The sequence below is a fragment of the Rana temporaria genome, chromosome 11 (genome assembly GCF_905171775.1).
Source record: "Rana temporaria chromosome 11, aRanTem1.1, whole genome shotgun sequence".
NCBI classification, from domain to species: domain Eukaryota; kingdom Metazoa; phylum Chordata; class Amphibia; order Anura; family Ranidae; genus Rana; species Rana temporaria.
Window position 1 is genome coordinate 8,486,036 of NC_053499.1, and position 22,293 is coordinate 8,508,328.

At 45.0% G+C, this 22,293-nt stretch overlaps 1 protein-coding gene across 1 annotated transcript; it reads left to right on the plus strand.

Annotated features, from left to right (window-relative positions):
• Window positions 1–4,071: 4,071 nt before the first annotated feature.
• On the plus strand, window positions 4,072–21,239 carry LYVE1 (lymphatic vessel endothelial hyaluronan receptor 1). Its single transcript, XM_040327967.1, has 6 exons — window positions 4,072–4,361; window positions 12,056–12,212; window positions 14,876–15,015; window positions 17,521–17,904; window positions 19,921–19,999; window positions 20,879–21,239. The coding sequence occupies exons 1-6, from the start codon at window positions 4,277–4,279 to the stop codon at window positions 21,060–21,062; spliced, it is 1,029 nt and encodes a 342-aa protein (XP_040183901.1). The 5' UTR covers window positions 4,072–4,276; the 3' UTR covers window positions 21,063–21,239.
• The last annotated feature ends 1,054 nt before the right edge of the window (window positions 21,240–22,293 follow it).

Genomic DNA, 22,293 nt, shown 5'->3' on the forward strand with positions numbered 1-22,293 from the left:
ATCAGATCCATATATATATTTTTTTTCCAATACATGCCAGTGTTCAGCTTTTGCTTTTTCTCCTATCCATCCCTAGGGACGGAGATCTGCATTCTAAATGTTTGTGATTCCGTAAAACATTTTTCTGTTAGTTGATCTTGGTTCTCGCTTTTTATGTTTTTTTTTTCAATATTTAAGTATTTGCTTGAGTTATAACCACCTATGTATTATGTTGTTGTTTGTTTTTGCCCTGCACAGCACTGAATCGTATTGATCCGAGAAGAGGAATAGTCACTGTTTTTATGTAGAGTATTTAAATTTTTAGTATTGTTCGATGCCGCACAGACTGTGCTCATGTTGTACTGTACGATACCACATACTTGATTGGAAAAAAATAAAAGGAATATAATTTAAATGCAGACTGTGTGATCTATCTTTTGTCTAACACTTACTCTTATAGTATATACAGTGTCTTGAAAAAGTATTCATACCCCTTGAAATTTTGTCACGTTACAACCAAAAAATGTAAATGTATTTTATTGGGATTTTATGTGATAGACCAACACACAGTGTCACATAATTGTGAAGTGGAGGGAAAATGTTAAATGATTTTCAAATAAATATGTGAAAAGTGTGGCGTGCATTTGTATTCAGTGACCTGTCCAGTCTTCTGCAGCTATCTTCACTGGCAGCTCTTCTACTCCCAGTGGAATGTGAAGTTTCCTTGTCTTTTCCTTATGCCCCGTACACTCGACCGGTTTTCCCGTTGGGAAAACCGTCGGAAAAAATTAGAACATATTTTCTTTTTCCCGCCGGCATTCCCGGTGGTTTTTAAGCCGGCAGTTTTTCTATGGGGAAAGCCTGCGGTGGAGCATACACACGGCCGGGTTTCCCGACCAAAGCTCTCATGGCAGTTTTCCTGCCAGGAAAACCGGCCATGTGTAGGGGAAAAAGCTACCAAGCAGGTTCTCCGTTTTCCCCTCGGTTTTTCCAGCGGACTTTTAACCGCCGGGAAAACCGATCGTGTGTACAAGGCATTATAGGTGAGTCTGGGGTGAGAGCTTTGTGTCTCTCACTGCTGAGTACTTGGAACACCATACCAGGATGTTTGCCCCATCCTCCAGGCCCCCCTGGTCACAATGCACAGTCTATTCTCCTTGAGCTTGTAGGTCTGTCTATGCCATCCAGATTCTATATCCAGGCTGCGTGCAATCAGTCTGTACAGGTTGGGTCTTGTTGCATCTCCCAGTATGGGGACAATTTGTAGTTCCTCTATTGTGACTGGTAAGTAGCTTCGTCTCTGGAAGTTTTGTTATTTAATTTCTCAATTTTTTTGTGTAAAGTATGCAGAAATGTACACACCACAAACAAAAATAACATCCTATTACATTCTCAATAATACCACCCTGCAACTAAAACTCTATTTTTAGAGAGAGGGCACATTTTTCAAAGCACCCCCTCCCTGTACAGTAAGTGGAAAGGGGAACTTGTTTCTGGTGGGAACTTCCTGTCAGTTACACCTCTCTTGCCTCATTGATGAATGTCCTCTATTTATTAAAGCACCCTAATTTTACCCACCCAGTTTAGTACTATGGAGATTATTAACCGTCATGTGCAACATTTTATGTGTTTTCTTTTGGAATTTCTCTTTCGCCGTATTTCCATTTCTCTCATTTCATCTTTCTATCTCTCTCTCCATCTCTCTCTTCCTCCCTTTTCCTCTCCTTCCTCTCTCAAATTCTTCACTGATACTCTCTAAATCCTTCTTCCCTTCTTCCCTTCTCCCTCATATCCCTCTCCTCCTTCTTTCACTGTTTTATCTCTCTCTCTCTTTCCACCTCTCTCTATTCTCCTTCCCTTTTCTTCCCTTCCTTCCCTTCTCTTCTTTCTTTCTCTCTCTCCTTCATTCTTCTCTCTTTATTTCTCTCTCTATCCTCTTTCTGTCCTCTCTCTCTATGCTTCTTCCCTTCCCTTACTTTCCCTTCTTGTCTCTTCTCTCTCTCTCTCTCTCTCTCTCTGTGTCTATCCCCCCCCCCCTTTTTTTTCTCAATCTCTTTCACACCATTTCCCACCCCTTCTCTCTCTCTCTCTCTCTCTCTCTCTCTCTCTCTCTCTCTCTCTCTCTCTCTCTCTCTCTCTCTCTCTCTCTCTCTCTCTCTCTCTTCTTTCCTTTTCTCCCTCTCTCACTCGCTTTTTCTGTTTCCTTTTCTCCCTCCCTTTCGCACCAGCTCCCACCTTTCTCTTTCCTTTTCTCTCCTTTCCTTCTTCCCTTTTCTTCTCTCTATCTCTCCCTGTTCTCTCTGTCTTTCCCCCTTTATACCTTCTTCCCTCCCCTTCTCCTTTCTTCCCTTCCTTTCTCTTCTCTTTCACGCTGTCTTTCCATCTTTCCCTCTCTCCTTCTCAATCACTTTTTCAAACCAGCTCCTACCCACTTTCTTTCTTTCTTTCTTTCTTTCTTTCTTTCTTTCTTTCTTTCTTTCTTTCTTTCTTTCTTTCTTTTTCTTTTCTTTTCTTTTCTTTTCTTTTCTTTTCTTTTCTTTTCTTTTCTTTTCTTTTTCTTTTCTTTTCTTTTCTTTTCTTTTCTTTTCTTTCTCTCTCTCTTTCTCTCTCTCTCTCTCTCTCTCTCTCTCTCTCTCTCTCTCTCTCTCTCTCTCTCTCTCTCTCTCTCTCTCTCTCCCCCCTTCCCTTTAGTTTACACTTTCTTTCTCTCTCTATCCTATCCACCTCTCTCAATCCTCCTTCCCTTCACTTCTCTCTCTTTTCCTTTTTTTTCTCTCACACTCTCTCTCTCTCTCTCTTTCTTCCCCCTCTTCTTACTTTTCTTCCCTTCTCTTCCCTTCTATTTGACACTGTCTATCTTTCTCCTCTTCCTCTGTCTCTCTTTTACACCATCTCCCCCCCCCCCCCCCGGCTTCTTTCCCTTTCTCTGTCTCCTTCACCTTTCTCCGCTATTTCTCTCTATCCTACTTCCTCTTCTCTTTTCTCCTCTTCTCTTCTTTTCCCTTCCCTTTTGTCACTCTCACTCTCTCATTTCCTTCTCCCTCTTTCCTTCTACCCTTTTCATCTCTTCATTCCTATCTCTCATTCTGTCTCCCTCTCTCTATCCTTCCCTTTCCCTTTCATTTTATTCCCTTCTTTTCTCTTTTTTGCTCTGTCTACCTTCCTCTTCCTCTCTATTTCACACCATCTCTCATCCTTTCTCTTCCCCTCTTCTTCTTTATGCTTCAACGTTTTATACTATGGTAATGAAAAAAAACACCCTTGCATTTATAGGAAAATAGTTTCAATTAAATTTTAGGATAACCTCCATTTGATGAATGCAAATAGACAACTGGATAAACCTCAGTTAAGCATCGTTTTTTTTTTTTGTTTTTTACCAATAATCCAGCATCTGGTAAAAAAAAAAAAAAATACCGACATGGCAAGAGATGGTTCAGGTTCAGTGTAGAGAACCCTTCCATATGGGATGTCCATTGTGTGCCCATGGTATCCAAATGTAAGGTTATAAATATATACAGTACACATATATCCTTATTTGCAGTATAGTTTTTTTAAAGGGTTAACTTGTCAAGATCTCTTCATAATAATGGTCCTCAATACTCCTTATACATGTTATATTATTATTATTATTATTATTATTATGCATACTTATGTTATATGTTTATTTGATAGAATGGCATAACTTGCAACAGACAAATATATCCTCTGAAGAAGCCAAATGGGGCAAAACATGTCGGGACCTTGCCAACCATGAAAAATATGAACTGTATGAGATGACTTTCCAAATGCTATTATATTGACCAATTATGTATATATTTTTTTTGTTATATACTTTTTTTAATGTATGCAAATAAATAATGGATTTTAATTGTTGTGTATATTATATATTAGCACCTAAAAAAAGTCCCAAAATAATTCTTGCATTTTTCTTATACATGTAGTTCTACCTAAACTCTTGGTACTCGAATCGAAGTGTATACTTTCAGTAAAAGAAGCAGCTCCGGTTCTTGTTTAAAAGTTCTCCTGTTTTCTGCTTTTTCCTCTTATCACTTTTGGCTCTTTCATTATTATCTCAGTTTTCCAGACAGCTACCCACCGAACAGAACATGGGATTTTTACGTCACTGGTTTCCACCCATTGTTGTCCTGTAAGTATGCGGAACACGGAGACTTTATGAATCGATGCCCTCCTTCCCAGGTTTCATTGTTGAAGTGGGGAATGACAGACGTTCACACATAGTTCATCCACCCACCAGAGAGGATTACAGGATCAGCCAGCTGAAAACCACAAACCAAACATGGATTCTCACCTTGGTTTTACGTTCGTACTATTGTCGCTCTTCCTAAGGATAAACCTAAACTTCAGTTCTATAGATGTAAAAGGTATGTAATATGTAACTTCATTTTTGTTCATATATTTTGGAAATGAAGACAGTGGTCCCACGTTCTACAAAGACAGATGATTTTCGACTAACAAACCTTGAAGATGGAAAAATAATGTTGGTTAAAAAATAGTACCGGCTACTGGAAATTGGAACTTCATGAGTTATGTAAGAAGATGTCACGGATATCTTTTTTTTAAATCTGAAATGCTCAAACAAAAATTGGGGAATAGAAATGAAATGGATGTTTAGCCCTCCATGTGTGGTTTAAAGGAAAAAAGGCAAATGCTTCTTATTCTTCACCAAGAGTTCCGTGTCCAATGGAGTATCTGAGTCTGACCTCACTATCAGAAATTGTAAAAAAAGTTAAATTGTCGTTGTTATTGAAATTGTTGATGGACTCCAGTGGAGGGTCATGTTGAAGTTGTAGTGTTCTATGTATAAAGTATAATAGATTTGCATTATGATAATGTCCGGTGGTGGGTCATTTTGGGGGTGTAGTTTTCTATGTATAGAGTGTAATCGAATTTTATTATCATACCCAGTGGTGGGTCATGTTGGGGGTTGTAGTAGTCTATGTATAGAGTGTAATGGAATTGTATTATCATCATGCCCAGTGGTGGGTCATGTTGGGGGTTGTAATAGTCTATGTATAGAGTGTAATAGAATAGTATTATCATCATGCCCAGTGGTGGGTCATGTTGGGGGTATAGTGTTCTATGTATAGGGTGTAATAGAATTGTATGATGATCATGCCCAGTGGTGGGTCATGTTGGGGGTATAGTGTTCTATGTATAGGGTGTAATAGAATTGTATGATGATCATGTCCAGTGGTGGGTCATGTTGGGGGTGTAGTGTTCTATGTATAGAGTGTAATATATGGGTGCTTAACCTGTGGGCCTTTAGCTGTTGCAGAACTACAATTCCCATGAGGCATTGCAAGGTTGACAGTTACAAGCATGACTCCCAAGGGCAGAGGCATGATGGGACTTGTAGTTCCGCAACAGCTGGAGGGCCACAGGTTGAGCACCCATGGTGTAATAGAATTGTGTGATGATCATGCCCAGTGGTGGGTCCTGTTGGGAGGTGTAGTGTTCTATGTATAGAGTGTAACAGAATTGTCTTATGATCATGCCCAGTGGTGGGTCAGGTTGGGGGTTGTAGTGTTCTATGTATAGAGTGTAACAGAATTGTATGATGATCATGTCCGGTGGTGGGTCATGTTGGGGGTATAGTGTTCTATGTATAGAGTGTAATAGAATTGTATCGGTATCGGGACCGATACCAAGCATTTGCCTGAGTACTTGTACTCGGGGCAAATGCTCCCGATGCTTCACCCGATACTTGTACTGTCAGCGGTGATCAGTGCATGGGGAAGTTACAAGCACCGATCACCGCTGTATAGATTTAAAAGTAATTTCTCCGCTCCTCTCTCCCCCCCCAGCTTTCAGCTGCTTTAAAATCAGCGGTGATCGGTGCTTGCAACTCCCCCACACACGATCACCGCTGACTGTCCCCTGTCCTCCTCCAGCCCCCCTCCGTTTTGCTGCAGTCTCCCTCCCTCCATGTCCCCCGCCGTGTTTCTCTCTCCCTCCGTGTGTGTCCCCCTGTTTCTCTCTCTCCCTCCGTGTCCCCCGCCGTGTTTCTCTCTCCCTCCGTGTGTGTCCCCCTGTTTCTCTCTCTCCCTCCGTGTCCCCCGCCGTGTTTCTCTCTCCCTCCGTGTGTGTCCCCCTGTTTCTCTCTCTCCCTCCGTGTCCCCCGCCGTGTTTCTCTCTCCCTCCGTGTGTGTCCCCCTGTTTCTCTCTCTCCCTCCGTGTCCCCCCCCCCCGTGTTTCTTTCTCCCTCCGTGCTCCTCCTCCACCCCCTGGAACTGTCAGGATGGAAAGCGGGGTAGGAGCTGGTAAATCCAGCTCCTTACTGCTCCGAATGGACAGAGTCAGTGATCACTGACTCCGTCTATTCACATAACTGAAATATTGTAAACTGTGATTACAATGTTTCAGTTTATTAATGAAGAGAAGTGGCTGTCTTCACTCCATTCATTTTCAGCGCAGCTCATGCTGCTGAGAAAGGGACTGGGGAACATGTGTTTTTAGTCCCTTTCTCTGTCTCAAAGGGGAGATGTCAGAGGTCTGTTAAGACCCCTGATATCTCACCAAAGCCCCCCAACAGGGCTAAAAAAAATAAAATGATTGTAGAAAATAATAAAAAAAAATAAAAGAAAAAACACACTGACACAGTCCATCCCCCCCCCCCCTTTTAAAAAAAGAAAGCATTATAAATAAATAAAAATGTAAAAAAACATTTTTAAAAAAAAATAAAAACTAATTGTTAAAGATAAAAAAAAAAAAAAACTACTGACACATGTGCTGCTGTCACATGAGATTAAAAAAAAAGTATCGGTATTCGGTATCGGCGAGTACTTGAAAAAAAGTATCGGTACTTTTACTCGGTCCTAAAAAAGTGGTATCAGGACAACCCTAATTATCATTATGTCCAGTGGTGGGCCATGTTGGGGGTGTAGTGTTCTATGTATAGAGTGTAATAGAATTGTATTATCATCATGTCCAGTGGTGGGTCATGTTGGAGGATCAGGTTACTTTTAAAGGTTACATTTTTTGTGGGTTTTTTTGTAGACGAAAATATCACCTTCCATATTAGAGAGGAAATTATATATTGCCCAGCAATTATTTTTAAATGAAAGGTTGCTATGTCAGATTATACCATGCAAAGAGATATTACCTTTAAATTACACATTTGGGAAGTTCATGTGAGCAGACATTATGTTTTAATACGAAGATCTGATAAAATAATTTTTTAGTTACTATGAAAGAACATTTGAATGTTTCCATGTTGGTGGCGTGCACGGACTACACGCACATTTCCATTACATAACCACCCTTTGTATAATCACTGTGCTTTTCCTGTTACTGCTAGGCTTTATGATTAGACGTGTACCACCTTTTATGATGCATACAGAGATTGATTTACTAAAACTGGAGAGTGAAAAATCTGGTGCAGCTGTACATGGTAGCCAATCAGCTTCTAACTTCAGTTTGTTCAATCCTTTTTCTTTTTTTTTAAATCAGGAAAATGTTTATTGTATTAAACAGATAAGATAGCAGTCCAAAACAATGCAGTACAATAAAAGTTGTATCATCATATTGTGCTCCTTAAAAACAACCACACCATCTTTTCCCAGAGCAGCCTGTATTTCGCCTGAGGTTACCTGTGAGGGTTTTTCTTTGTGTCCTAAACAGTCCCTGTGGCAGTTGTGGCTGAAATCTTTCTTGATCTACCTGACCTTGGCTTGGTATCAAGAGATCCCCAAATTTTCCACTTAAGTGATTATACAGTACAGACTCGCATATTCAAGGCTTTGGCTATCTTTTTATATCCTGTTTCATCTTTTTAAAGTTTCCTTACCTTGTTACGCAGATCTTTTGACTGTTCTCTTCTACCTCCCTTAATGGCTCAGTGTCCAGAATGCTTAGTGCATCCATGTGAGAGCTAACAAACTCATTGACTATTTATACACAGACACTAATTGTGATTTAAAAAGCCACAAATGTGGGAAATTACCGTATATACTCAAATATAAGCCGACCAGAGTATAAGCCGAGAGTGAGAATGCAGCAGCTACTGTAAGCAGAAAAAAAAGAGGGCCAACAATGCCCATTTGCAGCCTGACCTCACTGTGCCCATTTGCAGCCTGACCTCCCTGTGCCCATTTGCAGCCTGACCTCTCTGTGCCCATTGCAGCCTGACCTCACTGTGCCCATTTGCAGCCTGACCTCACTGTGCCCATTTGCAGCCTGACCTCAGTGTGCCCATTTGCAGCCTGACCTCACTGTGCCCATTGCAGCCTGACCTCACTGTGCCCATTTGCAGCCTGACCTCCCTGTGCCCATTTGCAGCCTGACCTCCCTGTGCCCATTGCAGCCTGACCTCACTGTGCCCATTGCAGCCTGACCTCACTGTGCCCATTTTCAGCCTGACCTCACTGTGCCCATTTTCAGCCTGACCTCACTGTGCCCATTTGCAGCCTGACCTCACTGTGCCCATTTGCAGCCAGACCTCACTGTGCCCATTTGCAGCCAGACCTCACTGTGCCCATTTGCAGCCAGACCTCACTGTGCCCATTGCAGCCTGACCTCACTGTGCCCATTGCAGCCTGACTTCACTGTGCCCATTGCAGCTCTTCAACTCGCCCATGCTCTCACCTACATACTCTCTACTGTAACCGGCATGTCCCGTTACCTTTGCAGCCTGACCTCACTGTGCCCATTGCAGAATCCGATCTGTCTACCCGAGTCCGTGACATATTCAGACGGCGGCCGTGCAGTTTTAAAAACTCACGCTCCTCCTTGTGCTGTTCCGTGATAGGTGGAACACTCGGTTTCCAAGCAAACACTGTGTTCAGTGTTCCGCCTATCACGATCGCCCTCTCGTTCGTGATAGACCAGTATTAATGCCAACATTTCAAAAATGTTGCCAGGGTATGCAAACTTTTAGGCACAACTGTACAGGTTCCCGTGGGCTGAGACCAGGAGTGCCAAAGAACTTTTTTAATTTGCCGGGGTAACCACGTTGTGTAAAAATATGGTTTTCTAGGAGTAAAGCATTGCCTACAGAGCACATCCATGACTTATATGCAGGGGGAGTCGGGAAACTTCCACATTACTAGGATTACCCTACGGGCGTGGAAGAGAGTTTGTTCTACATTTAGTTAAAAAAAAAAAATGGAAGCTTATTGGTTTCTATGCAGAGCTGCACTAGATGCATTCTGCAGTTTTATTAAATCAACCCAATAGTATTCATCCACATATAGTAGTGCAATGCCTGTCTGAAATTCCCCTTCCTAAGGCTAAAACCTTTGTTGCCTCTGACAGATCCAGGCCCATCAATGACTCTGCAGTAAATATTTTCTCGGCCCTTTAATGACCTGCGGGAGCCGGCCTGTCTTTGGTGAGCTTCCTGTTAAAGGTAGTTACTCCCTCCATGGCCTGACCCTAGAGGAAAAACATGCTGTAGTCCATGGCTACCAGCCAATAGCATGCCCTGCAGTACAATCTAGGGTCTCTGTACTGAGAAAGCTGTCCCTGGTCCTGAAAATGCTTCCCTAGACATGTTCATATTTTATATTGAAATGTCTTCACCTAGCCCTTCAGACCAAGGATACTAAAATATCCAACTTTCCTATGCACGGCACATTCAATTCTTATTCTTTGTTAAAGAATTCCATGTATGGCATTTGTACATAGTTACATTGGATCAGCTTGGATCAATGTAACTATAATCTCCACTTACTTCTGGGTTTCTGTGCCAAGCAGCTGCCCTTCTGCATTCTGAACACAGGAGGTTGTCAGCTGGGTGCATTTTCTCAATGGACGACGTGGAGATCATGACCTCACCACCCCACAACTCCTCCTTGTCCAATCAGAGAATGCTTTCTATTCATTGAGGAATTGCAAAGCAGTCTGTGAATGGCTCCCGTGCCAGGGGGCCGATCTCTTGTGTTCAGGATGTAGCAGGGCAACCACTCAGCTTTGTCTACTACGGTAATTTCCAGCGGAGCTCCAGTCTCCTTCAGAAAAAAAAAAAAAAGTCAGCAGCTACAAATACTGTAGCTGCTGATTTTTAATATTAGGACACTTACCTGTCCACGAATCCAGACGTTTTTTTAGTTGGCTGCTTTCCTGCCACCATCGCCATTAAGAGAAACTGGCAGTGAAGCCTTGCGGCTTCCCAGCGGGTTCCCTACTGCGCATGCCTGAAGCACTCAGGAAGAAGGAGGGGGGGGCAAACTTCCTGCTGACTTCATCGTTGCAAGCTCAGCTGGAAGTGGGAGCAGGTACCTGTCAAAACCAGGTACCCGCTCCCCCCACAAAGGTGCCAAATGTGGAGGCAAATAAGTGGAGCTTGCCCTTTTGGGTGGAGCTCTGCTTTACCTGGAATTCCTCTTTATTTATAATCTGCAGAAGTTGCATAGTTAGTCTGGCTGAAAAAAAGTCCAACTGGTTCAACCAATAAAAGGAAAAAATAATAATTATGTATATATATTTATGTATGTAGCACTACCCCCGAAGGAGCTGCTGGTTGGTTTTGGGTGGCATGTTACCTCTGTATCTCCGCCATCTAGGGTACTTGATGAGAGTTGTAAATGGAATGTCCACTCAAACAGGTGTCTTTTCTGTGCTTTTTTTACCCAGCCGGGTAAAAACGGTTAAACAATTAAAAGGTGAAGGGATAGCAGAAATGATGAACAATAGTTTCAGGTGTATGTAGGCAGAAGAACATGCGAGCGAAACTGAATGGGCACCCGAAACCAGGGATGGACTGGCCATTGGGACTACAGGGAGTTTCCCGGTGGGCCGATGGCTCAGTGGGCCGATGGCTCAGTGGGCCGGCTTCAGTGACAGCGGACCGCCGCCCCCCTCCGCTCCTCTGTCTCTCCCTTCCCGCAGCGCTCACCTCCTCTCCCTCCCCGCAGTGCTCACCGGGGGGGAGCAAAGAAGCAGGGTGATGACAGAGGAGCATGGGGGGAGGGGACATACGACTGACTCAACAGCTATGGCCTGGGAGTTTCTCACTTCTGCCTAATCTTGTCCCATAAGGGGGGGCACCGAACTGATTCTTTGCCCCGGGTGAAATAATGTCTAGCTTCCCCACTGGTACTGCCTATAAGACTACCAGTACCAGCCGTTCTACTCTAATAAAGTAGAACGGCTAGTGGCTAGTGAAGGGGGAGAGGGGGCTTGGGTGGCCGGGGGGGGGGGGAGGATGTGCGGGAATTGTCCGGCCGCCATGGGAGAGACCTGTCAAAGTGGGCCAGTCTGGATGAAGTCCAGGGCCACATTTTTGGCCCAGTCCAGTCCTGCCTGAAACTGAAGAAATATTCCCTCCACTCCGACCAGCACATGATCATCAGAAAGGGGCCCAGATAATGGAAAAAAATACACCCTCCTAAGCTAGTAGGAGCGGCGGAGCTGGGGTGTGTAATTCAGAATTTATTTTTTTAATTCTGCACTGACTGTCTTTGAAATCAAATCCAATCTGGGGACAAACCCAAGGACAGACTTGGTCTGGGGACAGTGTCCTCAATCTGGGGACTGTCCCCGGAAACCGGGGATGTCTGGTCACCCTACCCCAAGTCGGCCACCTTTACGGCCGACCCCTCCGGCCCAGCCCTGTCAGCCAGTCAGGGCTCAAAATGCTGAGCTCTGTGTTGTCAGTCTACAGGAGGGGGAGAGCATAGAGGAGTATAGACTGGGGACGAAGAGGTGACACTTCTACCCTTTACTATAGTATAGAACAGGGTTTCTCAACTCCAGTCCTCAAGGCGCCCCAACAGGTCATGTTTTCAGGCTTTCCATTATTTTGCACAGGTGATTTGATCAGTTTCACTGCCTTGTAATTACCACAGCCATTTCATCTGAGGGAAATCCTGAAAACATGACCTGTTGGGGCGCCTTGAGGACTGGAGTTGAGAAACACTGGTATAGAAAACGCACAATACACTTCTATCTAGGCAATGTGACGAGGGTGTGTGAACCCCAAAATGGGCCTAGCAGAGTCAAAACATTCTTGATGAGCATTTTATATTGGTGTATTTGTACTGTGTGTTTGTCTGCTTGGTTGGAGATGAATAAATTCAGCAAATTCCCATTTCTCACCCTTGTTTGTACTTTGCAGACCTTCTACCGTTAAAATGCCGAATAGCCGGAGTAGTTCTAGTGGAGAAGAAGTTTAATTACACAATGGCGGAGACTGCATGTGAGCTTCTTGGGTTACAACTCGCCAGCAGGGCCAACGTACAGAAAGCTTGGAGCTTCGGCTTCGAGACATGCAGGTAGGTGGGCAAAGATGATCGTCCTCTGGGTTTCTTGCTGGACCTTTACCGGGGGGATATTCCTGATGATCAGTATGTGAGGCCCATAGCCCTCACTAAAGGGGCTTTTTCACCGCCCCTAACCAGAAGCGGTACTGGCGCCTGTCCTGCTTTCCTAAAGGAAATTTGTTAATTTGTTTTCCAATATAATTCTAAGATACGGAGGGGGGAAATATTTATCTTCTCCCCTGCAGATTGTGTAGGTTTTCCCACATACAAAGACATGAAGGGGTCTATAATTTTTATCACAGGTGTATTTTAAATGATAGAGACAGAGGCCCGGATTCAGAAAGAAGTTACGACGGCGAATCTCCAGATACGCCATCGTAACTCCGATTGCGGGCCGTCGCAACTCGGCGCCTGATTCATAGAATCAGATACGCCTCACAGTTGCCTAGATACGAGCGGCGTAAGTCTACTACGCCGTCGTATCTTAGGGTGCATATTTACGCTGGCCGCTAGGTGGCGCTTCCGTTGATTTCCACGTCGAATATGCAAATTAGCGAGATACGCCGATTTAGAAACGTACGTCCGCCCGGCGCATTGATTTACGTCGTTTACGTAAGGCTTTTCCCTCGTAAAGTTACCCCTGCTATATGAGGCGTAGCCAATGTTAAGTATGGATGTCGGGCCAGCGTCGAATTTTGCGTCGTTTGCGTAAGTCGTACGCGAATAGGGCTGTGCGTAAGTTACGTTCACGTCTAAAGCAATGACTATTTGCGGCGTAATTTGGGATACTTTCACGGACGGCGCATGCTCCGTTCGTTAGTAACGTCAATTACGTGGGGTCACGACTATTTAGCATACAACACGCCCCCTACCAGCGTATTTGGAATTAGGCGGGCTTACGCCGTGTCAGATACACTAAGCCGCCGTAACTTACAGCGCAAGTTGTTTCTGAATACGGAACCTGCCGCTCTAAGTTACGGCGGCGTACCGTATCTGAGCTACGCCCGCCTAAAGATGGGCAGATCTCTCTGAATCCGGGCCAGAATATCAACCAAAAATCCAGAAAAAACACGATTCAAATGTTATAAATTGAGTTGCAGTTTGGTGAGTAAAATAAGTATTTGACCAACCAACAATAATTCTGCCCCCCAGAGACTGGCTACAGTATATGCTCATGTGGTGCAAAGATTAGTCCGGTCAATTTAACCTCTTCTGGACCGCCCACTGTATATATATGTTGGCATTTTGAAGCGGGGTATCTCTGTTATGGCAGCAGCTAGTCGCCATAACCCCGGTATCCTCGTCTTCAGCTGGCGGTCCGGTTTCCGATAATGGTGGTCTCTGCTGTGGATTCACAGCTAAATCACCGTCATCTGCGGCGGGAAAGTGTCCCCCCCCCTCCCCCTCTCGCGCCCTATGCTGCTTACCGGAGCCGTCGATCTCATAATTATATAGTTATACGGCGGCTGGTCGGTAAGCAGTTAATAGTGTTGTAAAGGGAAAAAAATGTTTCCCCTAAATATCTTCCTTTCCCTTAGTGCAGTCCTCCTTCACTTACCTCATCCTTCCATTTTGCTTTTAAATGTCCTTATTTCTTCTGAGAAATCCTCACTTCCTGTTCTTCTGTCTGTAACACCACACAGTAATGCAAGGCTTTCTCCCTGGTGTGGAGTGTCGTGCTCGCCCCCTCCCTTGGACTTCAGGAGAGTCAGGACGCCCACTAACACACAGCTCCTTTATCTGCAACGTAGAGAGCGTCCTGACGACATACTGTGAGTCAGGACACTCTCTACATTGCAGATAGAGAAAGGCGCTGTGTGTTAGTGGGCGTCCTGACTCTCCTGTAGTCCAAGATAGATTGGTAAAGAGAAATATATGTATTAGGCCCCTTTCACACGAGCGGACTGGTCAGGTATGTCTGTTTTTCAGGCAGACCTGATCAGAACACCCATTGGGGCAGATTCACGTAGATCGGCGCAAAATTGTGCGGGCGTAACGTATCTCATTTACGTTACGCCTCCGCAACTTACATGGGCAAGTGCTGTATTCTCAAAGCACTTGCTCCGTAAGTTGCGGCGGCGTAGCGTACATCACCCGGCGGAATTCAAATTCGGCGGGTAGGGGGCGTGTATCATTTAAAAGAATCGCGTCCCCGCGCCGAACGAACTGCGCCGGGAAAAGCCTAACGTAAACGTCGTAACTTTACTGCATCGGCCACGCGTACGTTCAGTAATTTGCGTATCTAGCTAATTTGCATACTCAACGCGGAATTCGACGGAAGCGCCACCTAGCGGGCGAAAAAAAAATGCACTTAAGATCCGACGGCGTAAGAGACTTACGCCTGTCGGATCTAATGGATATCTATGCGTAACTGATTCTAAGAATCATTCGCATAGATACGACGGCTCAACGCAGAGATACGACGGCGTATCTCGGATGAGAATCTGGGCCATTGTTCTCTGTGGGGAAGAAGTGTATGTAAACAGACATGGGGTCCAAATTATTTGGTGGAGGTGTCCCAATACTTTTGGTAATATCGTTTTTTTCTGCACACCCTATTCTTCGGATAACCAAATATCTGAGTCAAAACATAACCATACAGGAGTAACATTAAATATACTGTGACATCATCGCCTTTATATTTGTGATGTAATGGCTATTCCTCTCCTCTACAGCTATGGGTGGGTGATGGAGAAATTTGGAGTTATTTCACGGATTCAAAACAATGAAAAATGTGGAAAGAATCTAACCGGGGTTCTCACCTGGACTGTACCGCTGTCCCGCGACTTCAGCGCCTATTGTTTCAACGCTTCTGGTGAGTATGCTTTTTTTTTCTGAAAATGCTGGTTGTCTGGCTGTTTTTACTTATCTGATGGCTTCAATACCTTGAGTCACTGACCTTATACAAAGACAGCAACACACAACAGGCTGAGACTCAAAGCAGGTGAAGACGCCCGGTGCACCAAATATTCACTGGACGTATCACTTAAAGGAAAAGTACAGCCAAAGCTCATTTGGCTGCACTCCCCTATGGACCAAAGGGGTGCAGTCTGTTTTGCTGAAGCCCGCTGTCTGCTGACGTCACAGCAAGCAAGACTCGGGCAAGATCGCGACACTGGAGTCAGGATCCGCCTACATGCCTAGACCGGTGATCTGACGATATGGTTCCGGCTATCGAGATGGTTCCTGTAAGGACTGCGCAGGCGCAATCCTTGCCGACGGAAATCTCCGAACCTCGGCCGGCATCCAGGGCGACGTGGAATTTGAGGAAAGTGGCCAGTTGGTCTCATGTCCTTGCTTTGCTCGGGTGGCTCGCTCTGCTCGCTCGGCCTCCTGGCTCTTTTTTAACATCCTCCAATCCACGGGGATGTTAAGGAATCAGCCTGGATGCCGGCCGAGGTTCGGAGATTTCCGTCGGCAAGGATTGCGCCTGCGCAGTCCTTACAGGAACCATCTCGATAGGGGAATTTTAACGACAAGTCACCGGCACCTAGCTCAGCCTCTCAGCGAGCCACTGGGAGCCTGAGCCCGCCCCTCCACAGCCAAGTGCTCCAGTGAGCACAGGGGGGGGTGGGGTGGCAAAGCGGAGAGCGGTAACTGACAGTCACCAGCTCTCTGCTCACAGAGTCCTGACAACTGAGCGATTGGCGGTGTTAGATCTCTCGGTTCTCAGTGTTAGAGCCGGTGGGGGACAGATGCAGCATCTACCCAGGTAAGTATGAATCTTAAAATAAAAAAAATACCATACATCTCTTTTCACAGGCTTGTCTAAATGTTGTGCAGTAAGTTTTAAACCAACCTCAACTTTCTTCAGCAATGGAGTGTTGCGTGGTGAGCGTGCATACAGGACATGGTGGTTGAGTGCATTACTTGTGTAGCAGCCTCTACCATAGGTTGGATCCATGGGGATTACACATCTCAAACAAAGCCTCTCCATCTTCCAATATTGCAGTCATTGTATCATTGGTTCTCATCCATGACACTCTGGGTTTGGCCTCCTGTGGGTTTATGGTAGGCTATTTCAATGCTTTTGCTATAACCTGTTTAATGGCAGATGAGCGTCATTAGCTTAAATTGATAGTATGTGGTCATCTAAGAAGAAACACTTCCATTGGGTATTTGCTAAAATACAGCATATAGCATATTTAGTATTTAATATGTGTTTGCCCATAGGCATGTTCATACCACTGGACATGTCCACAGGGATGGACTGGCCATTGGGACTACAGGGAGTTTCCCGGTGGGCCGATGGCTCAGTGGGCCGGCTTCAGTGACAGCGGCCTGGGAGTTTCTCACTTCTGCCTAATCTTGTCCCATAAGCGGGGGGCACCAAACTGATTCTTTTCCCCAAGAGAAATAATGTCTAGCTTCCCCACTGGTACTGCCTATAAAAGTACCAGTACCAACCGTTCTACTCTAATAAAGTAAAACGGCTAGTGGCTAGTGAAGGGGGAGAGTGGGCTTGGGTGCCCGGGGGGGTGCAGGAGTTGTCCGGCCGCTGTGGGAGAGATCTGTCAAAGTGGGCCAGTCTGGATGAAGTCCAGGGCCAAATTTTTGTCCCAGTCCAGCCCTGCATGTCCACCATACTCATAAAGCCATTTTACTGGCTTGACCATCAGCTGGCCTGGTCATTTGTTAATGGCAATTGATGGAGACCAATGAGGGACAAGTTCTTGGAGTTGTAGCCTTCCCAGCCGGGCCGGAGCCAGTCGCGGGGGAGCCGTGTCCTCCCTGTCGACACCGCCCCACGAGGGGTGGGACGGGACGTCAGGGAAGTCCAACAGGCTCGCGGAGGTCGACCCTGGCCCGCCAGGTTGAATCCTCTGGGCGGGCCGCACGGACCCCACCCGTTTACCTCTTAGCGGTTTCACTCCCTCTTGAACTCCCTCTTCAAAGTTCTTTTCAACTTTCCCTTATGGTACTTCTCCTGTACTTGTCCACATACGGTACTTGTCTGCTGCTTGTCCACATATGGTACTTGTCTGCTGCTTGTCCACATATGGTACTTGTCCACATAAGGTACTTGTCCTGTACTTGTCCACATACAGTATTTGTCCTGTACTTGTCCACATACGGTACTTGTCCACATAAGGTACTTGTCCACATAAGGTACTTGTCCGGTACTTGTCCAAATACAGTACTTGTCTGCTGCTTGTCCACATACGGTACTTGTCTGCTGCTTGTCCACATACGGTACTTGTCTGCTGCTTGTCCACATACGGTACTTGTCCACATATGGTACTTGTCCGGTACTTGTCCACATACCCAGCTCTTCAAATGTTGACCTGATTACGTCTAATTGTCACTGCTTTTATTTCAGATCTGCGGATCAATTCCTGTAAACCACAGCTCATGGTCACCATACCACCAAGCACTGTGGCGCCAACCACTGGATCCCCGCTACTGCCAACCACCCACCAACAGATCCCGGAACCACAAGAGAGATCAACAGCCTGGCCGATCTTACCAACCACATTAGAAGAGTCAACAAGGCGTCCATTGCTTACCACGCTGGTAACAACAGTAAGATTGCCACCAAAAGTGGTTCCGCCAGCTACAACACCTAAACATGTTCTACCAGCTACAACCCCAAAACAGGTTCCGCCAGCTACAACACCAAGGATGACAACTCAACCACCAACAGAAGAACCGACTAACCCACCGGAAAATCAAGCACGACAGAGCGAAAAAATCGTATTTGGAAGTAAAGTCTTTTTTTTTTACAGTCATTTTCTATTGTTACAAAATTTGGTTGAAATGTATTGCCTCCATGAACTGCTGATCTGTAGATTCATTTAGTTCCGAATTAGTTTTTTTATGAATTTTGACAAATTAGTTAATTCTGGAATTTCCGGATTTCCGAAATTTCTCATTTCCAAATTCTGAATTCCAAATTTTTTAATTTCCGGATTTTCGAATTTCCTTAAAAAAGCAAAAAAACAAATGAAACGAAAACTAACAAATTTACTACCTAGACCAGGGGTGTCCAAACTTTTTTCAAAGAGGGCCAGATTTGATGAAGTGAACATGCGTGAGGGCCGACTATTTTGCCTGACATTCTTCGAACCATTAAAATTCTGTCTAAGTGTGTTCGTCTGAGCACTAATACACGGCCCAACAAGAATTCTCTTGCCTTTGTGGCTGTGTGTGGTGAAGAGATTATCTTGGGCGTGTTATTTGGATTAATTGTATATATTTAATTTGTGGCCCCAACGAATCCCAGAGTGCTGCCTAGGACTAAGGATGAGTTTGGGCGTGTTATTTGGATATACCGTATTTATTGGCGTATAACACACACAGGCTCACCATTGCCATAATTGCAGCCTTACCATTGCCATGAATGCAGCCTTATAATTGCAACCTCACCATTGCAACCAAATGCCTGCCTCACATGTGCCATAAATGCAGCCTCACATGTGCCATAAATGCAGCCTTACCATTGCCATCAGTGCAGCCTGAACGATGCCCATCTGCAGCCTTGGAGGGCAGAGGGAGGGGGGCGGGAAGAGTCCCGACAGATTACAAACAGGAGAATGTCTTGTTTACCCTGTGGCCTCTTTAATACAAAGTCCCGCCTCCTGTGATAGACAGAACAGTCGTCCAATGGCATCCCAGGAGACGGGACTTACAATACAGACGCTGCTGAGTAAACAGGAGATTCTCTTCATGTAATCTGACGGCGCTCGTCTCCTGCCCCCTCCCTGTCCCCTCCAAGGCAGCGCCAATAAATACAGTATATGTCTTTTGTGGCCCTGGGGGCCACAAACAATATATTTTTATATATATATATATATATATATATATCTATATATATATCCAAATCCCCAGGGGGGCCATATTAAATCAACAGGGGAGGCCGCATTGGGCCCCCGGGCCTGACTTTGGACATGCCTGGGTTACATGATTTCTTTACACCATCTTAATGTTTTAAAAATACATTTAGGGGCCGCAAGTTTTACGGGCAAGTTCTTGATTCACAAAACACTTGCCTGTAAAGTTGCGGCGGCGTAGCGTAAATCCTCCGGCGCAAGCCCGCCTAATTCAAATGATCCAGGTAGGGGGCGTGGATCATTTAAATTAGGCGCGTTCCCGTGCCGATCGTACTGCGCATGCGCCGTCCCTAAAATTTCCAGACGTGCATTGCGCTAAATGACGTCAAGGACGTCATTGGTTTTGACGTTAACGTAAATGGCGTCCAGTGCCATTCACGGACGACTTACGCAAACGACGTACATTTTTAAATTTCGACGCGGGAACGACGGCCATACTTAACATTGGTTGCCCCTCATATAGCAGGGGCAACTTTACGCGTCGCAAATGCTACGGAAACGTCGTAAATTCACTGCGTCGACCGCGCGTACGTTCAGGAATCTCGCGTAAATAGCTAATTTGCATAGACGACAGGGAAAACGACGTCGGCGACACCTAGCGGCGGGAAAAAAAATTGCATCTAAGATCTGACAGCGTAAGAGCCTTACGCCTGTCGGATCTAATGGATATCTATGCGTAACTGATTCTAAGAATCAGTCTCATAGATACGCCGGGCCAGATTAGGACTTACGACGGCGCAAATGGCGTTGCGCCGTCGTAAGCCTTTTGAGAATCTGGCCCTTAATGATTTTCTTTTATAAAAATGCACCTCAAAACACAGAACTATATTAACTTATTTATTCATTCATTCAAAATATTTCCTATGTAATAATTTTGTTTTCTTACACAGAATTACCGACCGTGCTTCTCATCCTGGCTCTAGTGTTTTTCGTAGCAGCCGTGGTACTCGCCATCTGCTATATTAGGAAGTAAGTAATACCGACTACTAACTAGTTTCTAAAAAAACAAAAAAACAATGGGCTAGATTCAGCAAGAATTTACGCCGGCGTATCTATAGATACGCCGCGTAAATTCAAAGCTGCGCCGGCGTATCTTCTTTCTGTATTCAGACAGCAAGATACGCCGAAATTAGGCTAAGATCCGACTGGCGTAAGTCTCTTACACCGTCGTATCTTAGGGTGAATATTTACGCTGGCCGCTAGGTGGCGCTGCCGTCGATTTCAGCGCAGAATATGCAAATGAGCTGGATACGGCGATTCAGATACGTACGTGCGCCCGGCGGATTTTTTTACGTCGTTTGCGTAAGGCTTTTTCCGGCGTAACGTTACTCCTGCTATATGAGGCGTACGCAATGTTAAATATGGACGTCGTTCCCGCGTCGAATTTTGAAATGTTTACGTCGTTTGCGTAAGTCGTTCGCGAATAGGGCTGTACGTAAGTTACGTTCACGTCTAAAGCATTGACGATTTGCGGCGAAATTTGGAGCATGCGCACTGGGATTCTTTAATGAACGGCGCATGCGCCGTTCGTAAAAAACGTCAAATACGTGGGGTCATGTTTTATTTGCATAAAACACGCCCACCTCTTCAGAATTTGAATTTGGCACGCTTACGCCGGCAGATTTACGCTACGCCGCCGCAATTTACGGAGCAAGTGCATTGTGAATACTGCACTTGCCTCTCTAAATTGTGGCGGCGTAGCGTAAATACCATACGCTACGCCCGCACAACATTACGCAGGGCTACCTGAATCCGGCCCTATATATATTGTAGAGGGGTGTCCGCGAAACACGATAACACTACAGATATTGTAGAAAACAAATTTTTATTGTATGTCTTCTGCCGCAGGTACAAAACCAACGTCTTCTTCAGAAAGATAAAAGAGGAGAAGGAATCTGTGGAGACCAAAGTGTTCAGGGAAACCGCCACCGCCGAGAACACGAAAGAAGAAGAAGTATCCTCCAATGGGAGGGAGGAGAGGCCACCAACCTCCGAGGCCAACACAGGGAGCAGTATGGAGGCCGAGGTGTAGCTGGGGGACACGGGCTCACGGATGAACTGCCAATGGGGGGGAACGGAACCCACCCGGGACAGCCAATGGACAACACCAGACAGAGCCGTGGCCTTGGGAACTCTTCCAAAAAAGAGTCACAGCTGGAGACTTTGGTGGCTTTTATGTGCCCAATAAAAAGGGTAAAAAAAAAAAAAACTTTATGAGCAATGGGATTTCTCTTGCAAAAGGAAACAATCTCAGACCTCCCGGCACCTGCCTGCAGCGGTTTTCGTACCCCCTTCATCCAGACAGAGATCTGCTGCAGTCGGCCAGCTTGGCACGGGTTGCAATAACTCTTCCTGCGAATCACTTTGTTCATTTTTGCTGCCTCGTCGCTATAAAATTTGGGTGTCTAAGAAATCTAAGAAGCTCAAATCTCATTTCTACAAATTAGCTTCTATTTTGAGCACCTTGTTACTGCTGTAGGGAGAAAAAAAAATGGCGGGGGGTAGGCGGACATATATTTCTGGGGCGCTGTCACTTTAGCTCCGGAAGGTTCATGACCAGGCCATTTTTTTCTATGCAGGGCACTGCCCTTCTTTAACTGGCAATTGCTCAGTCATGCAACGCTCTACCCAAACTTTATATAATTTTTTACAAATTTATATCATTTTTTTTTTTTTACACAAATAGAGCTTTCATTCAGGGGTATTTGGTCACCACTGAGTTTTAATTTTTTTTATTATATAAACAAAAAATAAAACACAATTTTTTTCCAATAAAAATTGATACTCTTTATACATTTTTGCCAAAATGTATTCTGCTATACATCTATGGTAAAAAATAAAATAAAAAAAGTATATTGATTGGTCTGCGTGAAAGTTATAGCATGTACAAATAATAAAATATATACTGTACTGGAAATTCATTTTTTTTAATATATAATGGTAATGGTGGTGATCAGCAACTTATAGCGGGACGGCGGGCGATCTAACACTAACTGACGCTTTGTGGGAACTAACTAACTGCCAGTGACATTATTACAGTGATCAGTGCTCACTGTAATTTTGACACTGGGCAGGAAGGGGTTAACATCTAGGGTGATCAAGGAGTTAAATATGTGCCTAGCCAGTGTTTGTGTGTGCTGTTTTTACTGAGGATTTCGTTGTTTTTCCATTCTCTGCTTAGCAACAAGATCCCCTGTCACTGAACACAGCTCTGGGTTGTTTAACCACTTAAGACCCGGACCAAAATGCAGGTAAAGGACCCG

Excerpts from the sequence above, each read along its gene's own strand:
- LYVE1 (XM_040327967.1), top strand. The coding sequence starts at position 4,277 with ATGGATTCTCACCTTGGTTTTACGTTCGTACTATTGTCGCTCTTCCTA. Across the intron at positions 4,362-12,055 it reads CAGTTCTATAGATGTAAAAG|ACCTTCTACCGTTAAAATGC; the intron begins GTATGTAATATG and ends TGTACTTTGCAG. Across the intron at positions 20,000-20,878 it reads GCCATCTGCTATATTAGGAA|GTACAAAACCAACGTCTTCT; the intron begins GTAAGTAATACC and ends CTTCTGCCGCAG.